Source organism: Pelobates fuscus, chromosome 12, assembly GCF_036172605.1.
Source record: "Pelobates fuscus isolate aPelFus1 chromosome 12, aPelFus1.pri, whole genome shotgun sequence".
NCBI classification, from domain to species: Eukaryota; Metazoa; Chordata; class Amphibia; order Anura; family Pelobatidae; genus Pelobates; species Pelobates fuscus.
The window spans coordinates 121,722,872-121,744,349 of NC_086328.1; the positions used below are offsets into that span (position 1 = coordinate 121,722,872).

Here is a 21,478-nt window from a genome sequence, read left to right on the forward strand (position 1 = left end):
GTCTCTCACCGCCGCTGCTGGTCAGTACATCCTTAGGGTATCTTGGTAACAGGGCTTAAATTTAGATAAGTTGCCGGAGCTGGTCTGTCTTGCGGCCATCCAGCTCGGCGGTCTGGCCCCGCCCCCCTATATCTTTTTTTAAATGCTATTTAAAAAAAAAAAAAAAAATTGTTATTCTGTCTCTCACTGTTAAAATACGCCTATCATTAAAATTATAGACTCATTATTTCTTTGTCAGTGGGCAAACGTTCAAAATCAGCAGGGGATCAAATATTTTTTCCCCTCATTGTATGCAGTAAAATGCTATATAAATTGTGCCTGCCAAATCACCAGCACAAATCTACCATTGATAAGGTTTTCCTGTCTGGTGAAGTGAATCCATGTGTATTTCAGTTAAAATAAATAAATAAATACATACATACATGGTGTTCAAATTGTAATCTGAGCATTGAGGAATCTTATCAATGCACTTGTTGTTTATGTCTGTGTGTCCATTGCATAGAGCAATAGGCTGGAAACTATATTAACCCGTTAAGGATGGCAGGCGTGCTATGCCATCCTTGGGGACCCGGCTCTAAACGCCGGCGGACGGCTCTCTGCTCTCTGCACATTAACTAATCGTAAAGTAGCAAGCGTTTAAACATGTCATTATTTCACCTCCTAAAGAGTTTATTGTCGTAGTTACTTACATGCCTTTACCTTAACCGTTCATGTATTATGTTATTCACTAGTCTCATCTCATGGGGCGACTCACACTTGATTTATAACTAGTGGTGGAGCTGCTGATATAAATACACAGTTGATAACGTGCAAGCTACACCCTAAACATGACAGCCATCTTTCACAACAATGTACTGCTATATACTCATACCCTCAGTGCAACTAGCCATGATATACGCACGTTCAGCCTAGCATGCTCAAATATAACACACTTCTGTCAAAAAAATAAAAAAATAATAATAATAATAAAATAAAAAAAAAAGAATGCAGCTTCCGAATGAATCTAAAATGGATGCTGTCCAGGAGGTGGGAGGGTCTGGGATGGAGGATCTGCTGCTGATTGGCTGGAATGTGTCTGCTGACTGTGAGGTACAGGGTCAAAGTTTACTCAATGATGACAAATAGGGGGCGGACCGAACATCGCATATGTTCGCCGTCCGTGGCGAACGCGAACAAGCTATGTTCGCCAGGAACTATTCGCCAGCGAACTATTCGGGACATCTCTAGTCAGGATAGATTCCTCTGGAATGGGAGGTATGGGTTGAGATGGTACTCATACTAGTGTCTCAGGAGCCAAATAAGCATTTCTGGACAAAAGTGTCTGATGGGCCTGGGCAATCTGGTCCATACGGTGATCCTGTTCTTAAAATCTTGCCTCATAGGAGACCATTTGCTGTCCTAAACCTGCAGGGCCCATGGTCCTATCATAATGTCATGATGTAATACCCTAACATGCAGAGTTTAGGATAACAAGGGACAAGACTAGGATATAACTTATTACCTGGACTTAGAATGGCCAGACTAAACGTCAGACAGAGATAAAGCGTAATCAGAAACGAGACGAGGTCATGGTAACAGAGAGACTACGAAAACGAGAACAAGCCAGAGTCAGGTAGATGGTAATCAGTCACACGGGCAAACAAGACTGGAAACGGTTAAAGATAAATTCAGAGTCAAGAACAAAGCCATGGTCAATACCAAAATAAACAAAATAGATCAAGGAACGCACTAAAGGGTACTGACACAGAAACCACGATAGGACAAAGTGGATAGGGCTAGGGAAGTTTAAATATCCTTTAACATTTGATTGGCCCACGTCATGCCTACGCCCCCAAAACGTTCGTGTGTGGGGGTGCTGGAATGACGTGGGCCAATGGGAGCCTGAATCAACTTTTGGCTCCCACTTCCCCTTTAAGAGCGAGCTCGTGACTCGAGCCGTGCTCCTAGTGCCAGGCGGGCCACGTGACCGATCACTGCGGTCAGTACACGCGGCTAAGTCAGAAGAGGAGATCAAGCCGTGATCCAGCCACGCGCGGCTCAAGCTTAGGAGCCAGGTCAGTCCCAGGATAAGGTAAATACAGCCACAACCACTTATCCCAATCACACACCTTTCCTAACGTCCTATCCCATTAAAAACACATTACCGCGTATTTAATAAAACAGATAGACCCCCTACTTCATTCAGGTTACCGATCGATGGTTCGATATTCTGAGCCCTCTCTGATTTACTGTACACGACTATTCGATATTCCCACAAATTTTATATAGCATTTTATGTTTGTTTGAGACCACCTTAAAAATATTGGATATCGCTAAAATTCATGATCACTATATACTTTCTCTACAAACCTCTAAAACGAACCAAACTACTCATTCATCCGCTATACCACTTTATCCCACCTAGAACTAGTGCCCAGTTAAAATACTTGACTCTTACTTACCCACACTCAGTCATGCCACACACATTTCACCACTACTCTCACTGAATCCCTCTGACTACGGCTAAATTCATCTTCTACATCAGAACACTACTCCTAAGATTGGGTTGTATCCATGTCTCGGGTCTTTCATTTAGAATAGGGGCAGCTTCGGTCTCCTTCAACACTGACACTCCAGTGCATATTATTAAAAGATTGGGCAGATGGAAATCCTCAGTCTACAACTGATATATTCCTCATCCCAAGAAAGAAATGAGGAAAGCTTTTAAAAGTTTGGCTTTGTAAATTTTATGCAATAAGTGTGTTTTTCTTTAATACCTTTTCGCCCTCTTTGCATGAACTTGATTTACATATATTACTAATATGTTTATGAACATATATATTATATTATTCACTCACTCACTCACTCACTCTCTGGGCCGGCCTAAGACATCATGCTGCCTAGGTCCAACGATAAATGACTATGGGAGATAATGTATAATAAACACAGGTTACTGGCTATGGGGGGGGTAATGTATAATAAACACAGGTTACTGGCTATGGGAGGGATAATGTATAATAAACACAGGTTACTGGCTATGGGAGGATAATGTATAATAAACACAGGTTACTGGCTATGGGGGGATAATGTATAATAAACACAGGTTACTGGCTATGGGAGGGATAATGTATAATAAACACAGGTTACTGGCTATGGGAGGATAATGTATAATAAACAGGTTACTGGCTATGGGGGTATAATGTATAATAAACACAGGTTACTGGCTATGGGAGGGACAATGTATAATAAACACAGGTTACTGGTTGTGGGGGGATAATGTATAATAAACACAGGTTACTGGCTATGGGGGGATAATGTATAATAAACACAGGTTACTGGCTATGGGGAGGATAGTGTATAATAAACACAGGTTACTGGCAATGTGAGGATAATGTATAATAAACACAGGTTACTGGCTATGGGGGATGATGTATAAAAACACAGGTTACTGGCTATGGGGGTATAATGTATAATAAACACAGGTTACTGGCTATGGAGGGATAATGTATAATAAACACAGGTTACTGGCTATGGGGGAATAATGTATAATAAACACATGTTACTGGCTATGGGGGGATAATGTATAATAAACACAGGTTACTGGCTATGGGGGGGGGGATAATGTATAATAAGCACAGGTTACTGGCTATGGGGAGGATAGTATATAATAAACACAAGTTACTGGCTATGGGAGGATAATGTATAATAAACACAGGTTACTGGCTATGGGGGGTTAATGTATAATAAACACAGGGTACTGGCTATGGGGGGATAATGTATAATAAACACAGGTTACTGGCTATGGGGGAATAATGTATAATAAACACAGGTTACTGGCTATGGGAGAAAATGTATAATAAACACATGTTACCGGCTATGGAGGATAATGTATAATAAACACAAAAAGAAAAAAAGAATGCAGCTTCAGAATTAATCTAAATTGTATGCTGTGTAGGAGGTGGGAGGGTCTGGGAGGGAGGGTCTGCTGCTGATTGGCTGGAATGTGTCTGCTGACTTTGAGGTACAGGGTCAAAGTTTACTCAATGATGACGAATAGGGGGCGGACTGAACATCGCATATGGTCACCGTCCGTGGCGAACGCGAACAAGCTATGTTCGCTGGGAACTATTCGCCCACGAACCGTTCGGTACATCACTAAACGTAACCAATCTGGCAAATTTCAATGTCTCTTGCCCTCTCCTGAAGAGCAGCCCACCTTATTTGACTGCAAATTCCTGTCCTAATGTGTTTTACACCCCACCTCCTATAGAATGTAAGCTCAATTGAGCAGGGTCCTCTTCAACCTATTGTTCCCGTAAGTTTATTTGTAATTGTCCGATTTATAGTTATATCCCCTAATAATATTGTAAAGCGCTACAGAATCTGTTGGCGCTATATACATGGCAATAATAATAATAATAATAATACAAACTGAAAAATATAACATGCTAGATTTGACCCTGTAACTTCCCAAAACACCAGAAAACCTGTACATAGGGGGTACTGTTTTACACATGAGTCCGAGGTGAATACAAATATGTGTATTTTATTGCAGTAAAAGCAAACAGTATTATGACATTGACAGTTAAAATGTCATGCAGAACTAAAAAAAATAAAAAAAATCTTAATTTCTCAACTTTTTAAATGATTTATTCATATTAAATTATGTTTCATAGCTAAATATTTGATGTTAAATGAAAGCCCCAATTTCTCCTGCATACAATGATATATAATAAGTGTGGGTGCACTTAATATAAAAGAGGTGAATTACGGTTGAACAGACATATAGTAAAATTCCAAGTTTTGTTTACGTTTTATTTTGATCAAAACGTGTACATTTGGCTCAGTCCTTAAGGGGTTAAATAAAATTTAATGGGGGACGGAGCTAAGCTGCTGAAACAACTGGTCGCATCTCTCTGAAGCTCCGAGCTTTATGCCACAGAAAGCCTATTTTTCGCTACCAGTACCACCACTAACCGGGTCTGAAGGACAGTACCAGCCTGCCCAGGCACCATGGGGCGCAAATCCAAAAAGCCCAAACCAGACAAACTGACCATGGGAATGAATATCAGGGTAATGTGGAAGCAGGCGCAGGGCACATACGGGCCTAAAATGGCCGCCCTCATTGGGGGGGGCTGTTCGGATTTCTCCAATGAGCTATCCAAGGACGGGGAAGACGAAATCCTACCTGCATTCCCAAAGCCAAACCGGGCTCGACGACACCAGATGCAGCTCCGGTCACCACGGCTGTCCTAAAAGAGCTCCTGGCCGATCTGAAAACTACACTCCAGGCAGACATAGCCACGATCCGCGGAGGCCTGCTGGGCCTGACGGGCCGCATCGTAGTGCTAGAGGAAGCCTCACACATAGGCTCACAACGCCTGGACACCCTACAACAAGAGGTCAGAGACTTACAAAAGCAAAACCAACTGCATTACCGCCGCTTCGCTGCACAAGAAGATGCCCGACGCCGGAATAATCTAAAAATTAGGGGGATCTCGGAGGACATACCTGACGCTGAACTACCACACTTAATGAGGAGACTCATGGCCACCCTACTCCCACCGCGGCAGGCTAAAGCTATAAATCTTGAAGGCCTATTCCGCACCCGCACACCGGCTATGGCAGACTTGACACGTAAGTTTAACATCCCCACCTCCCCCCCCCCCTTGGGACCCTGCGAAAGGGCTCAACCAATACCTTAGACAAGGGAGGCGGTACGAGCTATACCACCCACACAAGCTCTCTCATGCATACTAAGCTGTCACTATGTCCGCAACAGGCAGGAGTGAATGACACCCAGAGAACTCACTACATCAGCCCCATACTACACACCTGACCATACACTAACACTGCTAGGACACACACAAGTCAGTCTTATCCAACTAGCCTACTAACTGAGACTTTACTGATTTGATACAACAATCTTATAACTATCGCTATGAAAACACTATAAGAATTGCTAAATACTTGTTAAATCTATCGTTACCCTATTGTTTATTGTGCTTTGAGAAAATAAAAATATTTGAACAACTGCCATGATGATGTTGATTCCCTAGTATTGTTTTCCGGCAGGTACACGCCATTGTGGCGATACTAGCATGTTTGTTCACGCTAAGCACGGAAAAATAAAGAATAAAAAAAATAATAATTTAATGCATACTGTTGTTCACTAGTGCTTTATAAACAAATGTTACCTTCGTACAGCATATGTCATATTTATTTATTTATTGTCAAATCGATAAAGTAAAGGTCAAGAGGTCTTTTTCCATTATTGTGATAATATCAAACAGTGGCTGCTCGTCTAATTCAGAAATCGGCCTTGATCTCTTGAATGTGTTGAGAGATAAAAAAAAAATATATATATATATGTATTAAGGCCTTTTGGCCTGTAATTGTGGGAGGGGCGTATGACACACCTCTTCCCTACTTAAGGGACACCCCTTACCTGGCTCCATATCGTTCGAGGTCAGCGCTGCATCACCCTCCCACCCACTCCTCATTATTAACTCCTTTTCTCTTTACATTTCTTCTTGGTGGGCCCTCTTTATTTACAGGCCTACCTCATCGTCGGTTCCGGCACACCACAACCGACTTGCTCTTTTAATACCATCCTACACTTATCAGTGTTTGTATCTTCTGTACTATCATGAGCCCTTAACACAAATATATATATATATATATATAGCTCTAAAAAGAAATGTAGATAGGTTGCATACAGCCTGACATTTAATAACAGGACAATGGTTCTTTCCAGCTATTGGTTGTAGGCCAAATAGTTCCAGAACATTTAGGTGACATCAGAACAAGAGCATATTATGGTATATGCTAATATCTAAACACATTCACTGTAGTTTAAAGACTGTTCATGGACATTCTGAGTATCTGGAAACAGAAGAGGGGAGATTGAAAAGGAGATGGACAACATTTTTGTTAAACAAAAATCTGCACACCAGTCAAGCTATAAGACTTGCTTTTCCCACAGAGATCTCAAATTTGCAGTGATCTTAAACCGCAAAGGATTCTGGGTGGGCATATGTAAATTAGTTTAACAAAGAATCACATTTTTGCCTTATTCCATTTTAAACATGGATTCCTTTGAGTCTGTGTTTGCTGTATACAACAGCTTGGAACACAACTTAGGAAAAGATGCAAAGCCAGTAAAACACTCATGGACAGCTGTTTCCTTGTTAATGCAAATGAGGTTGGTTACTGGCTGGCTAGTGAGGATTGGCCGTGCTTGATATATATATATATTTCCAGGTCCCAGCACTCAATGTTCCCGGTCTTTTTGTGCTCCGGTGCACAATCTCCAACCACAATATATATACCTAGTAGAGAGCACTCTGGAGTCTTGATAAAGTAAATTCAAACTGCTGCTTTATTAAGCAAACACAGTGGTAAACACAATAGTCGACGTTTCAGTCTATGCAGACTTTTTTCAAGACAATTTACAATGTGAGCTTGTGGCTGTTACATACATAAGAAAAGAGTTTGATTGGAGGGTGTGGTAATGAAAACGAGGTAGTGTGACGTCACCTGATGACGTGGTGTAAGAGAATTAGCATAAGTGATCAGGTTTAACCCTATGAGGGTGAAAAAAAGCACAAAATATATATACAGAATATACAAAATGGATATATGTACAGAATATACAAAAAAGGATCTCTGAGAACAACCCAAGAGGAGAATACTATGTGTATTGTTCTGTCTGCAGTATCAAAGCTTCATAGTCGAAAGAGGGACAAAGTGTTTTTTTTAAATTTTATAACATGACAGGAGGCTTCGTATTTGCTTAAGTCTCTCTTTACTAGAACTCCACACAGTTAGGTACTATAAAACTCCCCTCCCCATGCATCATTTCCTCTTTCTTTGCTGCTCTGCAGACAGTACAGGTCAGAGTACCACTGCCTCCTGCTTCTAGTTGGTGGCTTTGGGTTTTATTATGATTTATTAGGATTTATATTTGGTATCATAGTATATTTATTTATTTTATTATACTGTACTTAGTTATTTATTTAGTATCATATTTTTTCTACTTACTATATATATGTTATATATATATATATATATATATATATATATATTGTGTTTAGTTATATATTTATGATATATTTACTTCTTACTGTTTATGAATGTTATATATATTGTGTTATATATTTATTATCATATATTTACTACTGATTTCGTTATAGAGGACTGCCTGATCAGCCAGGTGAGTTTTGGACAAGAGTTTAAATAATTCTACAGCGTTTGAAAGTAGCATCACTAGAAGACATAAGTCTGATGATTTATTTTTTTGCCAAGGTAAATATTGCCACCCATTGAGAATTACTTTTTTAAATAATTTTTTTTAACCCCTGCTGTTTTTATAAAACATTCAGTGCTGCCATTTTAACATTATGGAAGTTGTAAGGTAAGTAAGCATTTTAACATTTATGATAGTTATGTAGTTGAGTTAGATATTGGTCACTGGGGTTCGGCAGTTGTTCATTCACTTACAAAATCCATCATTCTTGATAAAGGCTCTGCAGAGCCAAATCCTTGCTGTTCCAGTGGTGGGCAATTAAAATCCCCACTACTCGCCTATTTGGAGTGGGACAATTGGTTCTGTGAATTACTGTTGCGGATAGGATCCCACATAGCCATTTCATTCAAATTATGTTCAATGGTTTCATTTTAGTTCTAGCATAGGATTCAGTTATCGTCTGTGATATCCGATGAAGCCATGCTGTAAGTGTTTGAGCTGCTAAGGATTCAAAATTCCTGCACATGGGAACTTAGCAGATAAAAGAACAAGGCTAGAGATTACCATTTTTTTTACAGATAGAAGTAAAAAAGGCAAATTTAAAAAAGGGGCTTTACTGACCCTACAAATAAGGCGTAGATGAAATTTTTCTCTCCAAAACATCATTATTTTCTTGTATCCTAATATCATTTTTTATGGCAGCCCTCCATGAAGCCAGAACGCTATGATGAAACATTTAAAGCTTCTTTGTTGCCGTCTGGGGTCTTTGCATAGTTTGCAAAGACCCCCGACGGTGACATCACCACTGGGTATCTGGTGGTGACAGGGTAAAGTGAGGATTACTAAACTGACCCTGTCCTTTGCGGTGCCACTATTTTTTTCCACCACGTCCTCTTCAGATCCTGGCATTTCAGCTGCCAGGAACTGATACCCGCAGTGTAACTCTCGATGTACAGTGAAATTACAATGTGAGTATTTCATAAAGATACTATCTTTACAAAATACTCCGTTTGTAGCAGGAGTCACAGATCTGTTTTAATTGCCTATTTTCCTACTGAAAAGTGTTGAAAATAGTTGTACATATTTATGTATTTTAATTGGGGTCAGTGACCATTTATACCCTGCACCATCGCTGTGCAAATACCCATCTCCTTTTCATTACATTTCCACTGTACGTTCTGCTCACACAGTGCAAAACAGGCAGTTGCTTCACCCACGGACATTGCAGAATGTGTTTAGACAGATCTTCAGCTCTTAAATCTAATAATATAAATTACATACCTTAGAGAAATGTGGGATGGAACAGCAATGCAATTATATTTCTTCCACAATGTGAGGGAGATATGATGCCTTGTTGAGACATTAAATTAAATGTATAAACTTGCATGGTTTGATTCGGTGCTCTTTTGTTTCTTATGGGAAACCGCTGAAGCATAATTTTTACTGATGTTCACAATCTGTGTGATAATACATAGTAGAGTTTGACTAATACATAGGTGGCTTTAAAGGAACAAGTTGGAGTTAGCAATACAAAGATACCTTTCTAACACTAACCTGTTCCTCAGCCTCCTTAGCCCCCACGTTGTAAAATATTAAATATTTATATTTATTCACTTACCTGACCCGGTCGTGGTCTGTCTCCTCCAATGTCATCCAGTGGAGGGAATTGATGTGCATGCACAGCAAGCGCTGCAAGTGCACTAGATCTTCCCCAGAGATAGCTCAGTGGGCTAATGCATCATCAGTACAATCTGTTCAAACCTTGAGTCGCAGGTTCAAATCCCAGCAGGGTTGACTCAGCCCTTCATCCTTCTGTGGTAAATAAAATTGGGCTAAGGTAACATCCCCAGGGTACTTCAAGGATCACTATAGTGTCAGGAAAACAAAGAGGTTTTCCTGACATTATAGTGCCCTGAGGGTGCCTCCTGTGGCGCTGAAGGGGTTAAAACCCTTTCTGTTACTTACCTTATTCTGACTCCGGGCTCTCTTGGCAAGTGCCGTGCGCGAATGTGTCCCAATGCTTTCCTATGGACGCTCTGCGCGATGGAGGCATAATATTTCTCAGATGTGCCTCTAGTGGTTATCCGGAAGACAGCCACTAGAGGTTGGCGTAACCCCAAATGTAAACATAGCAGTTTCTCTGAGCTGAAGTGGTCTGGTTAAATACTTTGTAATTATTATTATGTGAAGCCTGGATTGTCAAGTCTTCTATATCTGGTCAGACTCCCTTTGTGTTATTTTGCGCATTAACCATTATGTACCTGTGGATTAGGACGTTCCTAAATTAAAAATAAATCAATAAATTGTGCATAACTTGGCAATTGAGAGATATCTATCAAATGCATTTAAAGCTGTGTGAGTTGCTGGACTTTGTATTATCTTACTTTGTAGAAAGTTTCAATCGTTGATCCTATTCTCAACAACATTAGAGAATAGTATGAATTCTCAGAGCTGAGACCATTCCACGTCTGACTGCCATATCCAACATCATTTTGCTTTCTACTCTGGAATTTTAATGTCATTTTTGTTCAATAAGAAAATAAACATTCTCTAAATCAATAACAACTCAACTGCAGTAGGATGTACCTATACATTTCTTATTGGTGATAATTGCACTGTGACCAAAGCTATGTATTGTCATTAATGCATTGGGCAGCATTTGTATATATCAACACATACATATTTGAAGGTAACCACATGGCACGGTAAAAGCAGGGTGCCTGGGACTGAGAAACACAGAACAAACCTATGGAGATATCGTAAGGATTTTGCAGTATTGCATTGATTTCCTAAAACACAGATCAATACTTCCACCTCCAAGCAATTGCAGGCAGAACAAAACAGTGTTGTGGTTCCTTTAATTTGTGTACACAATATAGTTAATCGGTTTGTTACTATTAACAGCTGCCTTGCTTCATGATCCCCATTGTAAGAGGAAAGCATGTGATCGTAACACGGGCCAATCAATAGCATCAAAAATGTATATCACTGGCACTCAACTGTATAACGTAGTGTGGTGCTGGTATCAGAGTTACCCCTCAGAAGGTTTCCCAAAATACAATATAGAAAAACAATATATGATGATGATGATACTTGAACCTTTAACTTGTGTTTAACTTTGTCATGCGGTGCTCTGTATGCGTTTTCCATATGTATTTAAAGGGATACTATAGTCACCAGAACAGCTACAGTTTATGAAGTTGTTTTGTTGTCTTTTGTCAGTCCCTCCAGAGAAAAGGCAGTGTTTACTTTTCTCATCTGACAGCCACTAGAGGTGCTTCCTGTGGGATTGCTGCACTGTGTGAATATAAGGAGATGCTGATTGGCTAGGGCGGTATTTGGCCCCGCCTCCTTGGCTGAGATCATCAGAATTGACAATCTCAGCCAATAATATGGTAAAGCATTAATAATTGGCTGAGGTATTTAGTTCTGATTATGTCAGCCATGGAGGCGGATCAGGGGCAGGGCAATGACGGCAGACCCACATGCACTGGAGAAAAGGTGAGATTTTTACTTATTTAAAGGGGGCCTAGGACCCTACATGGGTTTTAACAATATAGGGTCAGAAATACATGTATGTTTTTCCTAACCCTACAGTGTTCCTTTAAATATTTAGCAAGTGAAATTACAATCCAGTCACATCTAGGGCACATAATGCAAATGAAGAGGAAGAGAAACAGTTTTCAGTTTATGTTCAGTACCAGAAAAAGTCAACCTTTTTTACAGGGAGCCAAGATGGAGTTGCCCAGTTCCTGGATAGATGTAAATATAATAGCCTGAATTTATTTTAATTTAATTTTATAAACATCACAAACACATAAGAAATCCTCGAACGTTTCTCTTTATATAAGTGGCCTTTCTGTTCTATGGACTTACTTTTTGTGATAGTTATTGCTGCGAACTTGGAGCACTACAAACCTCTGTGTTGTTACCCACATAAATGTCTTTGTACATCTTAGGAGTTCTACGACTGTGTTTTTGCTGACCATGCATTCCTGTGGTGTTTACATCTAAGGCAAAAAACTGCACTATTTCCAACTTTCCATTATATAGGAAGTAGAGGAACACTAAAAGATTTTATCTCCTAACCCAGGGGTTCCCAACCCAGTCCTCAAGTACCCCTACCAGTCCAGGATTTAGGGATTACCCTGTTGTATCTTATTCCCCAAAACACCTTAGACACAATTGAGTAATCCTTAACCCTTTAAGGACACATGACGGAAATATTCCGTCATGATTCCTTTTTATTCCAGAAGTTGTGTCCTTAAGGGGTTAAATCCTGGACTGTTGGGGGGTACTTGAGGACTGGGTTGGGAACCACTGTCCTTACCAATAGCAGAAAATGTTTCACAAAAAAACACACACCGCTAATGTTACCATTTAATAAGAAATAGTAGTAGACTTAGTCTATCTTTTCACCATTATCAAGGACGTGGAGGAACCGTGCAGACGCTAATATGGGGTGTATAAGATTTCTTTTTATAAAACTGAAAACAATTTTGCATTGGGTTTGACAAATGTTTGTGGTCATTTCACATGACTGTAATTTCATAATGTTTTCTGGATATTCTTCGTAGAAATGTGTCCGGTTTAACCCCAATGCTACAGTCTGGGTAGCAAAACAGCGGATCCTGTGTACACTCAACCAGAGTTTGAAGGATGTTCTCAACTATGGCCTGTACCAGCCTTTCAGTAATGGAAGGGATGGAAAATTCCTGGATGAAGAACGTCTACTTCGAGAATATCCGCAGCCGATGAGCAGAGGAGTTCCATCCTTGGAGGTACTTTTATGTCATTGGTTGTATTTTTACAAAAGTTATCTATCATACCTTTGGGGAGCCCTTATCCAAATATTTACATTTTTATTTTTGCAGTTTCGCTATAAGAAGCGCTTGTACAAACAGTCCAGCATTGATGAAAAACAGATTGCCAAACTCCACACAAAGGTAATATGAAACTTAGTAGAGTTATCCATTATTACCCTATTACTACTATCCATGATGGACTGGCAGCTGCAGGTGCATGTATAGCATGTAGTCACTTGTGTGCATTCTAGACAGAAAAACAACATAAATTACATTAGGTAATTTATAGGTTATCCTTCTGGGACATTTACTTGGGCTCTGGCATGAGGTCTGTGTGGATGGTAATTCCAATGTGGTTGAGTTTATGATATATATTCCATGAATTCAGGATTCCAGCAGCCTCTTACTGACTCTCTCCAAATTTGCCTTATTGCACGGTGTGATTAATTTAACATTACTTGCCCTCTGCTCATAAATTAATTTCCAAAAAGCAGGACAGAATCTTTTTAACAATTCCATGTCAGCCATCATGTTGGCACTCTGTACCATGCCTCACAACCAAGGGAGGTATGAATTCTGGACAGGGTTGAACAGGTTTTAAGGGGCAGGCCTCTTGAATATGTAGTGTTTGCCTGATCTGAATGCATGGCAGCTTGACTGATAGTTGCCCTTGTCAGCCCCACTCAGTGCACTCAGATCAGTCTATTCCCATATAGCTTCTGAAGATCTCCTGTAGGACCTAAAACCATGTGCGCAATATGAGAGCGTCTAATGGTGTGCTCTTGCTGCTCTCTAGGGAAGTAAATATATACTGCCTATATAAACAGCAAATCTGTAAACAAATCCTGGACAAGGGTACACGGCATCAAAACAGGAACTGCCCTGCCTAATGCAGGACTCTTGGAAGATATGCGGTACATCAGCAGAGTTGCCATTGGCGTATTTACTAAAAGAGTGAATACAATGAAGGATTTGAAGAAAACCTGACATGTATTTAATGCACAATGCACAGAATGTTCAATATGTACAGTTCTCAAAAGTGTGCATACCCTTGGAGAATTGGTAATCTATGCAGAACTGGCCCACCGGGATACCGGGAAATTTCCCGGTAGGCCACGGCACCTGGGGCCGGGCAGACAGCCCTTATCATCCTGGCTAATGTAATTTAAATATTTTCCCCTCGGACTGTACTAGTCTGTGTCAGTCCGAGGGAAGTAAAGAAGTAAATACCTACATTTATGAAGATCCTGTACTCCGTTTTCTGAACTTTGCCATAACAATTTTTTTTGCTTATGACCGCTGCTATCTTACCAATAAATGTGCACTTTTTTCATCCATCATTTTCTTTGTTCATTGATTTTTTTTTTTTTTTTTACTGTGGATTTCTAGGCTTACTTTTTGAGTGAGGACCACGTTATAAGTTTTATGTTTCTCCTGAGGTTACCTGTGGGGTTTTCTCTGTATTCCAAACAATTCTTCTGGCAGTTGTGGTTGAAATCTTTCTTGGCTTGGTATCAATAGATCCTTTAAATTTTCCACTTCTTAATAAGTGATTGAGCAATACTGACTGGCATTTTCAAGGCTTTGGATATCTTTTTATAGCCTTTTCCATCTTTATAAAGTTACATTACCTTTTTACGCAGGTCTTTTGACAGTTCTTTCTGCTCCCCATGGCTCAGTATCTAGCCTGCTCAGTGCATCCACATGAGCGCTAAAAACTCATAGACTATGTATATACAGATACTAATTGCCATTTAAAAAGCCACAGGTGTAGGAACTTAACCTTTAATTGCCATTCTAACCAGTGTGTCTCACCTTGTATTTCCGAAACAAGGCCAAACATTCAAGGGTATGTAAACTTTTGATCATGAACATTTGGGTGATTTCTGTTATCATTATGATTTAAAATGGAGCCAAACAACTATGGGATAATAATTGGCTTCATATGATCACTATACTTCAATACCATTTTTTTTTTTTTTTTTTTTTTGCATGATCAGTCATATTTTCAAAATCAATGCCAAAATTTCCCAATTTCTGCTAGGAAATGCAAACTTTTCAACACAACTGTATTAGCGTTTATAATCAGCAAACTAGATGGATCTACTACTTATTATTTGTAACCACAATCTATACTTCCAAGCCTGTTTCAAATATAGTAAAAATATAATTATTTGCTATTAAGTTTTAATTCTGAGGCACGCTCTTAAACACTTTTGTGTTCCAATTTTTATTCCAGGGTAGTCTTCGTAAATTTATGGATTACATTCAGCACTGCTCTGTAGAGAAAATCAACAAGATGCTGGATCGAGGGCTGGATCCAAATTACCACGACCCCGACAATGGAGGTAACAGACAATACTTTGAGGCTTATTCAATAAATAGTAAGCCCTACTAGAACGTTGAGTTGCAACATACAAGCCACAGTAGGCATAGTGAGGAAAAATGGATGAATTCTTCTAACTTGATTCTTTTGTTTAAATAAACAATATAGCATTGTGAATACAAAACTAAATAAAGTTGTCTCCCCCCCCACCTTTTTAAACAACTATTTAAACATGTACCTCTTGGCAATGGGGGAAACCTAATGCACATGCGCACACAGTGCATTAGTCCCTTACCAAAGGAAAGTTGTAGCGGAACACCGTAAGCCTGTCCTGCAAACTGCCTGTGTGACTATATTCATTATAATTGTACCTGTGTTGAATTGCTATTCATGTATGTAAAGTGTGAATTGTAGGTTATTCGGTAGTTTCCCTCCGTACTATATACTTATGGAAACTACCGAACGGAGGGACCACCCCGGAGAGAAGTGTGCCAACAATTAAAGTTCACATTCTCTCCAAAACCACAAGTTAACATTGTATCGGTGTGGCCGCCATTCGGCATGCGTACACGTGGCGGCGGCCATCTTACGCATGAAAATCTCAGCGGTGTTGTGTCGTCGAGTGTCTGGAACCCAAATCGGACACTCAGACAACCAAACACCGCTGAGACCTCCAGAGCTCCGTAGCGACCGAACGGAGAGTCCTAACAAATCCCCATTCGGTAGTTACGAAGTACCGAATGAGGGAATCACCATCTGGGTGGATTAAAGTATGGATGGCTGTTAGAAATGTCTGTTTTATCTGCCGAACGGAGACCGACCGCAGGGCCCATTCACGTGGAACCCTTTTCGGATACCAACTCGTGTGCGGTCGGTCAAACTTCACCTTCTGGTAACTGCCGAACCACCGGTCCGATCTGGGTGAATTTTGGATATTATATTCACCCAGATCAGGGCTACCTAGCGGTACCCTAATATTAAGAATATGTGATGGTTTAGGGGTACATCCAAGTTTGGGGTAAAGTCCTGTACAAGTTAAGGGGATTATGACTCACACCGAGGGGAGGAGATGTGTGGGAGGTAACAAGCCCTGCATTGGTCACTGTCATAATTATTGTAGTTCCCTCCCTTGCATGGGAGCAGGCTTTATAAGAAAACCCTGAAATAAACAATTGTCAGTTCTACTCCTGAAACTGTGTGTCGTCCAGTTATTGGGAGTGCTGTGGGGATATTTCTGTACCTTTTTACCTGCTGGAAACTCTGCTGTGGATTTACTAATGACTTGTTCCTGAGCCTTCCTTGGATCTAAAGTGGAGCATAGCTGCGAGAAATCAGCTCTCCGCTACATTGGTGGCAGCGGTGGGATCCAGACTCACAGAGGAACAAGGATTAATGGAGATTGACCTTTCCACGCTAAAGAGAACCACATTGAAAGACCTTCTAGAAGCGAAAGGTGGTTCTGCCAGCAGCAAATCCAAAGCAACGCTTATCACCGAAGTAATGGCAGAGTACAGAGCAGAAGAGGTCCAGGCCACGGAACAAAGACCTGAAACAGAACAGGAGGAGTTCCAAAGGCACTTACAATTCAGACTGGCCTTTTATGGAGAAAACCCACCAACAGAGATCATCTCTAAAACGATGACAGAGGTGCAGGAGTTTGTGATGAGAAACAGGAGACCACAAACACCGGAAAGAAGTGCAGCAGGAGCTGTGGCACAAGAGGGTAAGCCCAAAATTCCCTATCAAGCTTTCAAAACGTATGTGGAAGCAGAGGAGGATATAGATGCCTTCCTCCAAGACTTTGAGAGACTGTGTACGCTGCATAACATACCAAGGGAAGAGTGGGTACCCATATTAGCAGGACGGCTGTCAGGAAGGGCAGCTGAAGCTTACCGCACTGTGCCTGATATTGAAATTAGGAACTATAACCGGGTAAAAGAAATTATCCTGGCCCGGTATGCAATAACAGCAGAGGCATACCGGAGGCGCTTCAGGGAATTGAAAAAGGCGGACAAAGATTCGCATGCAGAGTGGGCTTGCCGACTGGAAAGGGCAGCTCTTGGGTGGATGCAGTCCAGTAAAGCGCGGTCCATGGAGGACTTGTTACAAATGCTGCTGTTGGAGCAGTTTTATGAGGGGATATCCTCAGAGCTACAGGAATGGGTGAGGGATCGTAACCCCATCACCCTCACCGAGGCTGCCAAAAAGGCAGATGATTTTATGGACGCTCGCAGACAGACCAAGGCAGTGAGCACCAAACCTGCCATGCGGCCACCAGGGGGGAATTCCTTCTCTCCTAACCCTCAACCCCCACCAAGACAACTCCCTCCACCAGCACCAGCAGCAGCACAACAGAGATACCGCACACCTGCTTCTGTGCAATGCCACCGATGCCAGAAGTGGGGACATTTCCAACGAGAGTGTCCACAGTCTAGAGATCGCAACACCTGGATCCGACCAGGGCCTCCACCACCACCACCGAGAGCAGCCGCGCATCACTACCAAGATGAGGTACCACTTCCCTACAGCTCTGCCGTTCCAGTCACGACTGTGGAACAGTGGGAAGTGCTGCATGAGGCCAATCCCTTACAAGCACAGGCGGATAATCGACAGCACCATAGGCAGACCGTATATCTCGAAGGGAAGCCTATGCAGGGGCTCAGAGACTCGGGAGCCACCATCACCCTGGTGCAAAGCCATTTGGTTTCAGACAAGGCCAAACTGAATAAGACTGTGGCTGTCAGGGTTGCAGGGGGAGCCGTGTATCGGCTAGACACAGCCCGGGTACACTTGCATTGGGGTGCGGGGTTTGGGAATGTGGAAGTGGGACTAATGCCGCAATTACCTGCTGAGGTGGTCCTAGGGAATGATCTGGGCAAACTCACCTCCGCCTTTGAACCACAAACTACTGAGGAAGCACACCCAGTAGTCACCAGGCAACAGGCCCGCACCCAGCACAACAACAACGCACTGCCGGAGGTCCAGGTAAGAGATTCCTCCCCTTCCCTAGACTGTATGCCATGGGCCCCTCCTGACGAGTTTGTAGCCGAGGTGATCACTGACCCTACCTTACAAGTATATCGAGACAAGGTCACCTCTATCCAACCTGGGGCGGAGGGGGAAAGATTTGTATGGGACAGGCAGTTATTATACCGGGAAACGAGTAAAGAGATAGCTGGGTCAGAACCCATAACTGCAAGACAGCTCGTGGTACCGCAGAGGTACCGAACCGAATTACTCCGGATAGCGCACGATATTCCGCTATCCGGACATTTGGGGGTCAGCCGTACCAGATATCGGCTGACCCAAAGTTTCTTCTGGCCAGGGATTAGCCAGGAGGTGCGCAGGTATTGTAATACCTGCGATACGTGCCAGAGGGTAGGAAAGAGGGGGGATAAGCGTAAGGCAAAGCTGCACCCCCTACCCATAATTGAGGAACCCTTTCATAGGGTTGCAGTAGACATTGTAGGCCCCTTCCGGAAGCCTAGCCCATCAGGCAAACGGTACATTTTGACCGTAGTGGACTACGCCACTCGCTACCCCGAGGCGGTAGCCTTAACTAATATCCATGCAGAGACGGTGGCTGAGGCGCTGATGCAGATTTTCTCCCGGATGGGGTTACCCAGGGAGATCATCTCGGATCAGGGCACTCAGTTCACGGCAGAGGTCACCCAACAGCTCTGGAAGTTCTGTAAGATTAAGCCCATCATTAGTGCCCCGTACCACCCCCAGACGAATGGGCTCTGCGAACGGTTCAATGGCACCTTAAAACAGATGCTTCGAACCTTCGCAGAGACCCACCGAGACTGGGAAAAATTCCTGCCGCACTTACTGTTTGCTTACCGGGAGGTGCCGCAGGAATCCACGGGATTTTCTCCCTTTGAACTGCTTTTCGGGAGGAGAGTAAGGGGACCCCTGGACTTGATTAGAGAACACTGGGAGGGAGACCGTAGCGCTGACGGCACCCCTATTGTACCATATGTGTTGGCCCTCCGAGATCGCCTGGAAGCTCTCACAAAGACGGTAAAGGAAAACCTACAGGCAGCTCAGACGCGTCAGCGCACCTGGTACGATAGAGGCGCCAGGGACCGTAGCTTTCAGGTCGGACAGAAAGTTTTAATTTTAAAACCTGTCCGACACGATAAGCTACAGGCCGCCTGGCAAGGCCCTTATAAGGTGGTAGAGCAACGGTGTGACACCACTTATATAATTGGCCACTGCGCAGGGAATGGGGGGCGACGCATGATCCATGTGAACATGCTGAAGCCTTACCAAGAGCGATCAGAGGAGGTGACAGCTATCTGCGCCCCCACCTCTGAAGAAGGCGACAGCCTACCCCTCCCCGATCTGTTAGAGGACGGACAGATGGCTGGGGATTTAGGAGCAGTTGTACTGGGGGATCGGTTAAGCCCACAGGAGCGTATCGAGGTACAACAACTACTGCAAGAAAAGCAGGAGACCTTTTCTAATATACCTGGATACACCCCTCTGGCTACCCACCGAGTAGAAACCCCTGGCCAACTTCCCATGCGCCAGACTCCGTACCGCATCCCTGAAGCGGTACGGGAGAATATGCGCAAGGAAATTGAAGAGATGATTCAGTTAGGAGTCATTGAGCCCTCCGATAGCCCCTGGGCCTCTCCCGTAGTCCTCGTACCAAAGCGGGACGGCACGACCCGCTTTTGCGTGGACTACCGGAGATTGAATGAGAAAACCGTATCCGACGCATACCCGATGCCTAGGATAGATGAGTTGCTGGACCGGATGGCCAGGGGTCAATACCTTACCACTATTGATTTGTGTAAAGGGTATTGGCAGATTCCCTTGGCCCCGGACGCCATCCCGAAGTCCGCCTTTGTCACCCCATTCGGCTTGTACCAATTTAAGGTCATGCCGTTTGGGATGAAAAACGCGCCGGCTACCTTCCAACGGATGGTGGACCGCCTCCTAGATGGGTTCCAAGACTATACCTGCGCGTATCTCGATGATATTGCCATATTTAGCGATACCTGGCAGGAACACTTGGCCCATATAGGAGCGGTTCTAGACAGAATCAGGGAGGCTGGCTTGACCTTAAAACCCGCGAAATGTAGCATTGGGATGGCCGAGGTACAGTACCTGGGCCACAGAGTGGGCTGTGGTAAACAAAAGCCGGAACCAGCCAAAGTAGAGGCAGTAGCACAGTGGCCTACCCCGAAAACTAAAACCCAGGTATTAGCCTTCCTAGGGACAGCAGGGTATTACCGGAAGTTTGTGCCCAATTATAGTGCCCTGGCCAAACCCCTCACTGACCTGACCCGTAAAAACCTTCCCCGCCAAGTAACCTGGACCCCGGAGTGTGAGCAGGCATTCCAACACTTGAAAGATGCACTTGTTAATGCCCCTGTCTTGGCCGCTCCCAATCCAACTAAACGTTTTCTTGTCCACACAGACGCTTCTATGTTTGGATTGGGGGCAGTACTGAGCCAAGTCGGGGCCGATGGCGGAGAACACCCCGTGGCTTACATCAGTCGCAAACTTTTACCTCGGGAAGTAAGCTACGCCGCCATCGAGAAGGAATGCCTAGCTGTGGTGTGGGCCTTAAAGAAATTACAACCCTACTTGTATGGACAGGCTTTTTCTTTGCTCACGGATCACAACCCGTTGGTCTGGCTGAACCGGGTGGCTGGGGACAATGCCAGGCTGCTGCGCTGGAGTTTGGCGCTGCAGCCCTTTGACTTTAACATTCAATACCGCCCGGGTAAGCAAAATGGAAACGCCGACGGGTTGTCACGACAAACTGATCTGGAGAAATAATCCGTGAGCACCCCGGTCATCCCCAAGCCGATCCGTGTGGGATCAGACTGTGTATGCCGGCTTGTGGGCAAGGGGGAGCAGTGTAGCGGAACGCCGTAAGCCTGTCCTGCAAACTGCCTGTGTGACTATATTCATTATAATTGTACCTGTGTTGAATTGCTATTCATGTATGTAAAGTGTGAATTGTAGGTTATTCGGTAGTTTCCCTCCGTACTATATACTTATGGAAACTACCGAACGGAGGGACCACCCCGGAGAGAAGTGTGCCAACAATTAAAGTTCACATTCTCTCCAAAACCACAAGTTAACATTGTATCGGTGTGG

General features: G+C 43.0%; 1 protein-coding gene across 7 annotated transcripts in view; it reads left to right on the forward strand.

Annotated features, from left to right (window-relative positions):
* The window catches only part of SHANK2 (SH3 and multiple ankyrin repeat domains 2), a 509,303-nt gene that overhangs the window by 125,986 nt on the left and 361,839 nt on the right, over window positions 1-21,478 (forward strand). For all 7 annotated transcript variants that reach the window (XM_063437771.1, XM_063437775.1, XM_063437773.1 and 4 more), the window contains exons 3-5: window positions 12,805-13,008; window positions 13,102-13,173; window positions 15,272-15,380. In XM_063437771.1, coding sequence (XP_063293841.1) covers window positions 12,805-13,008; window positions 13,102-13,173; window positions 15,272-15,380 — 385 coding nt within the window. The remainder of the gene's footprint in view (window positions 1-12,804; window positions 13,009-13,101; window positions 13,174-15,271; window positions 15,381-21,478) is intronic.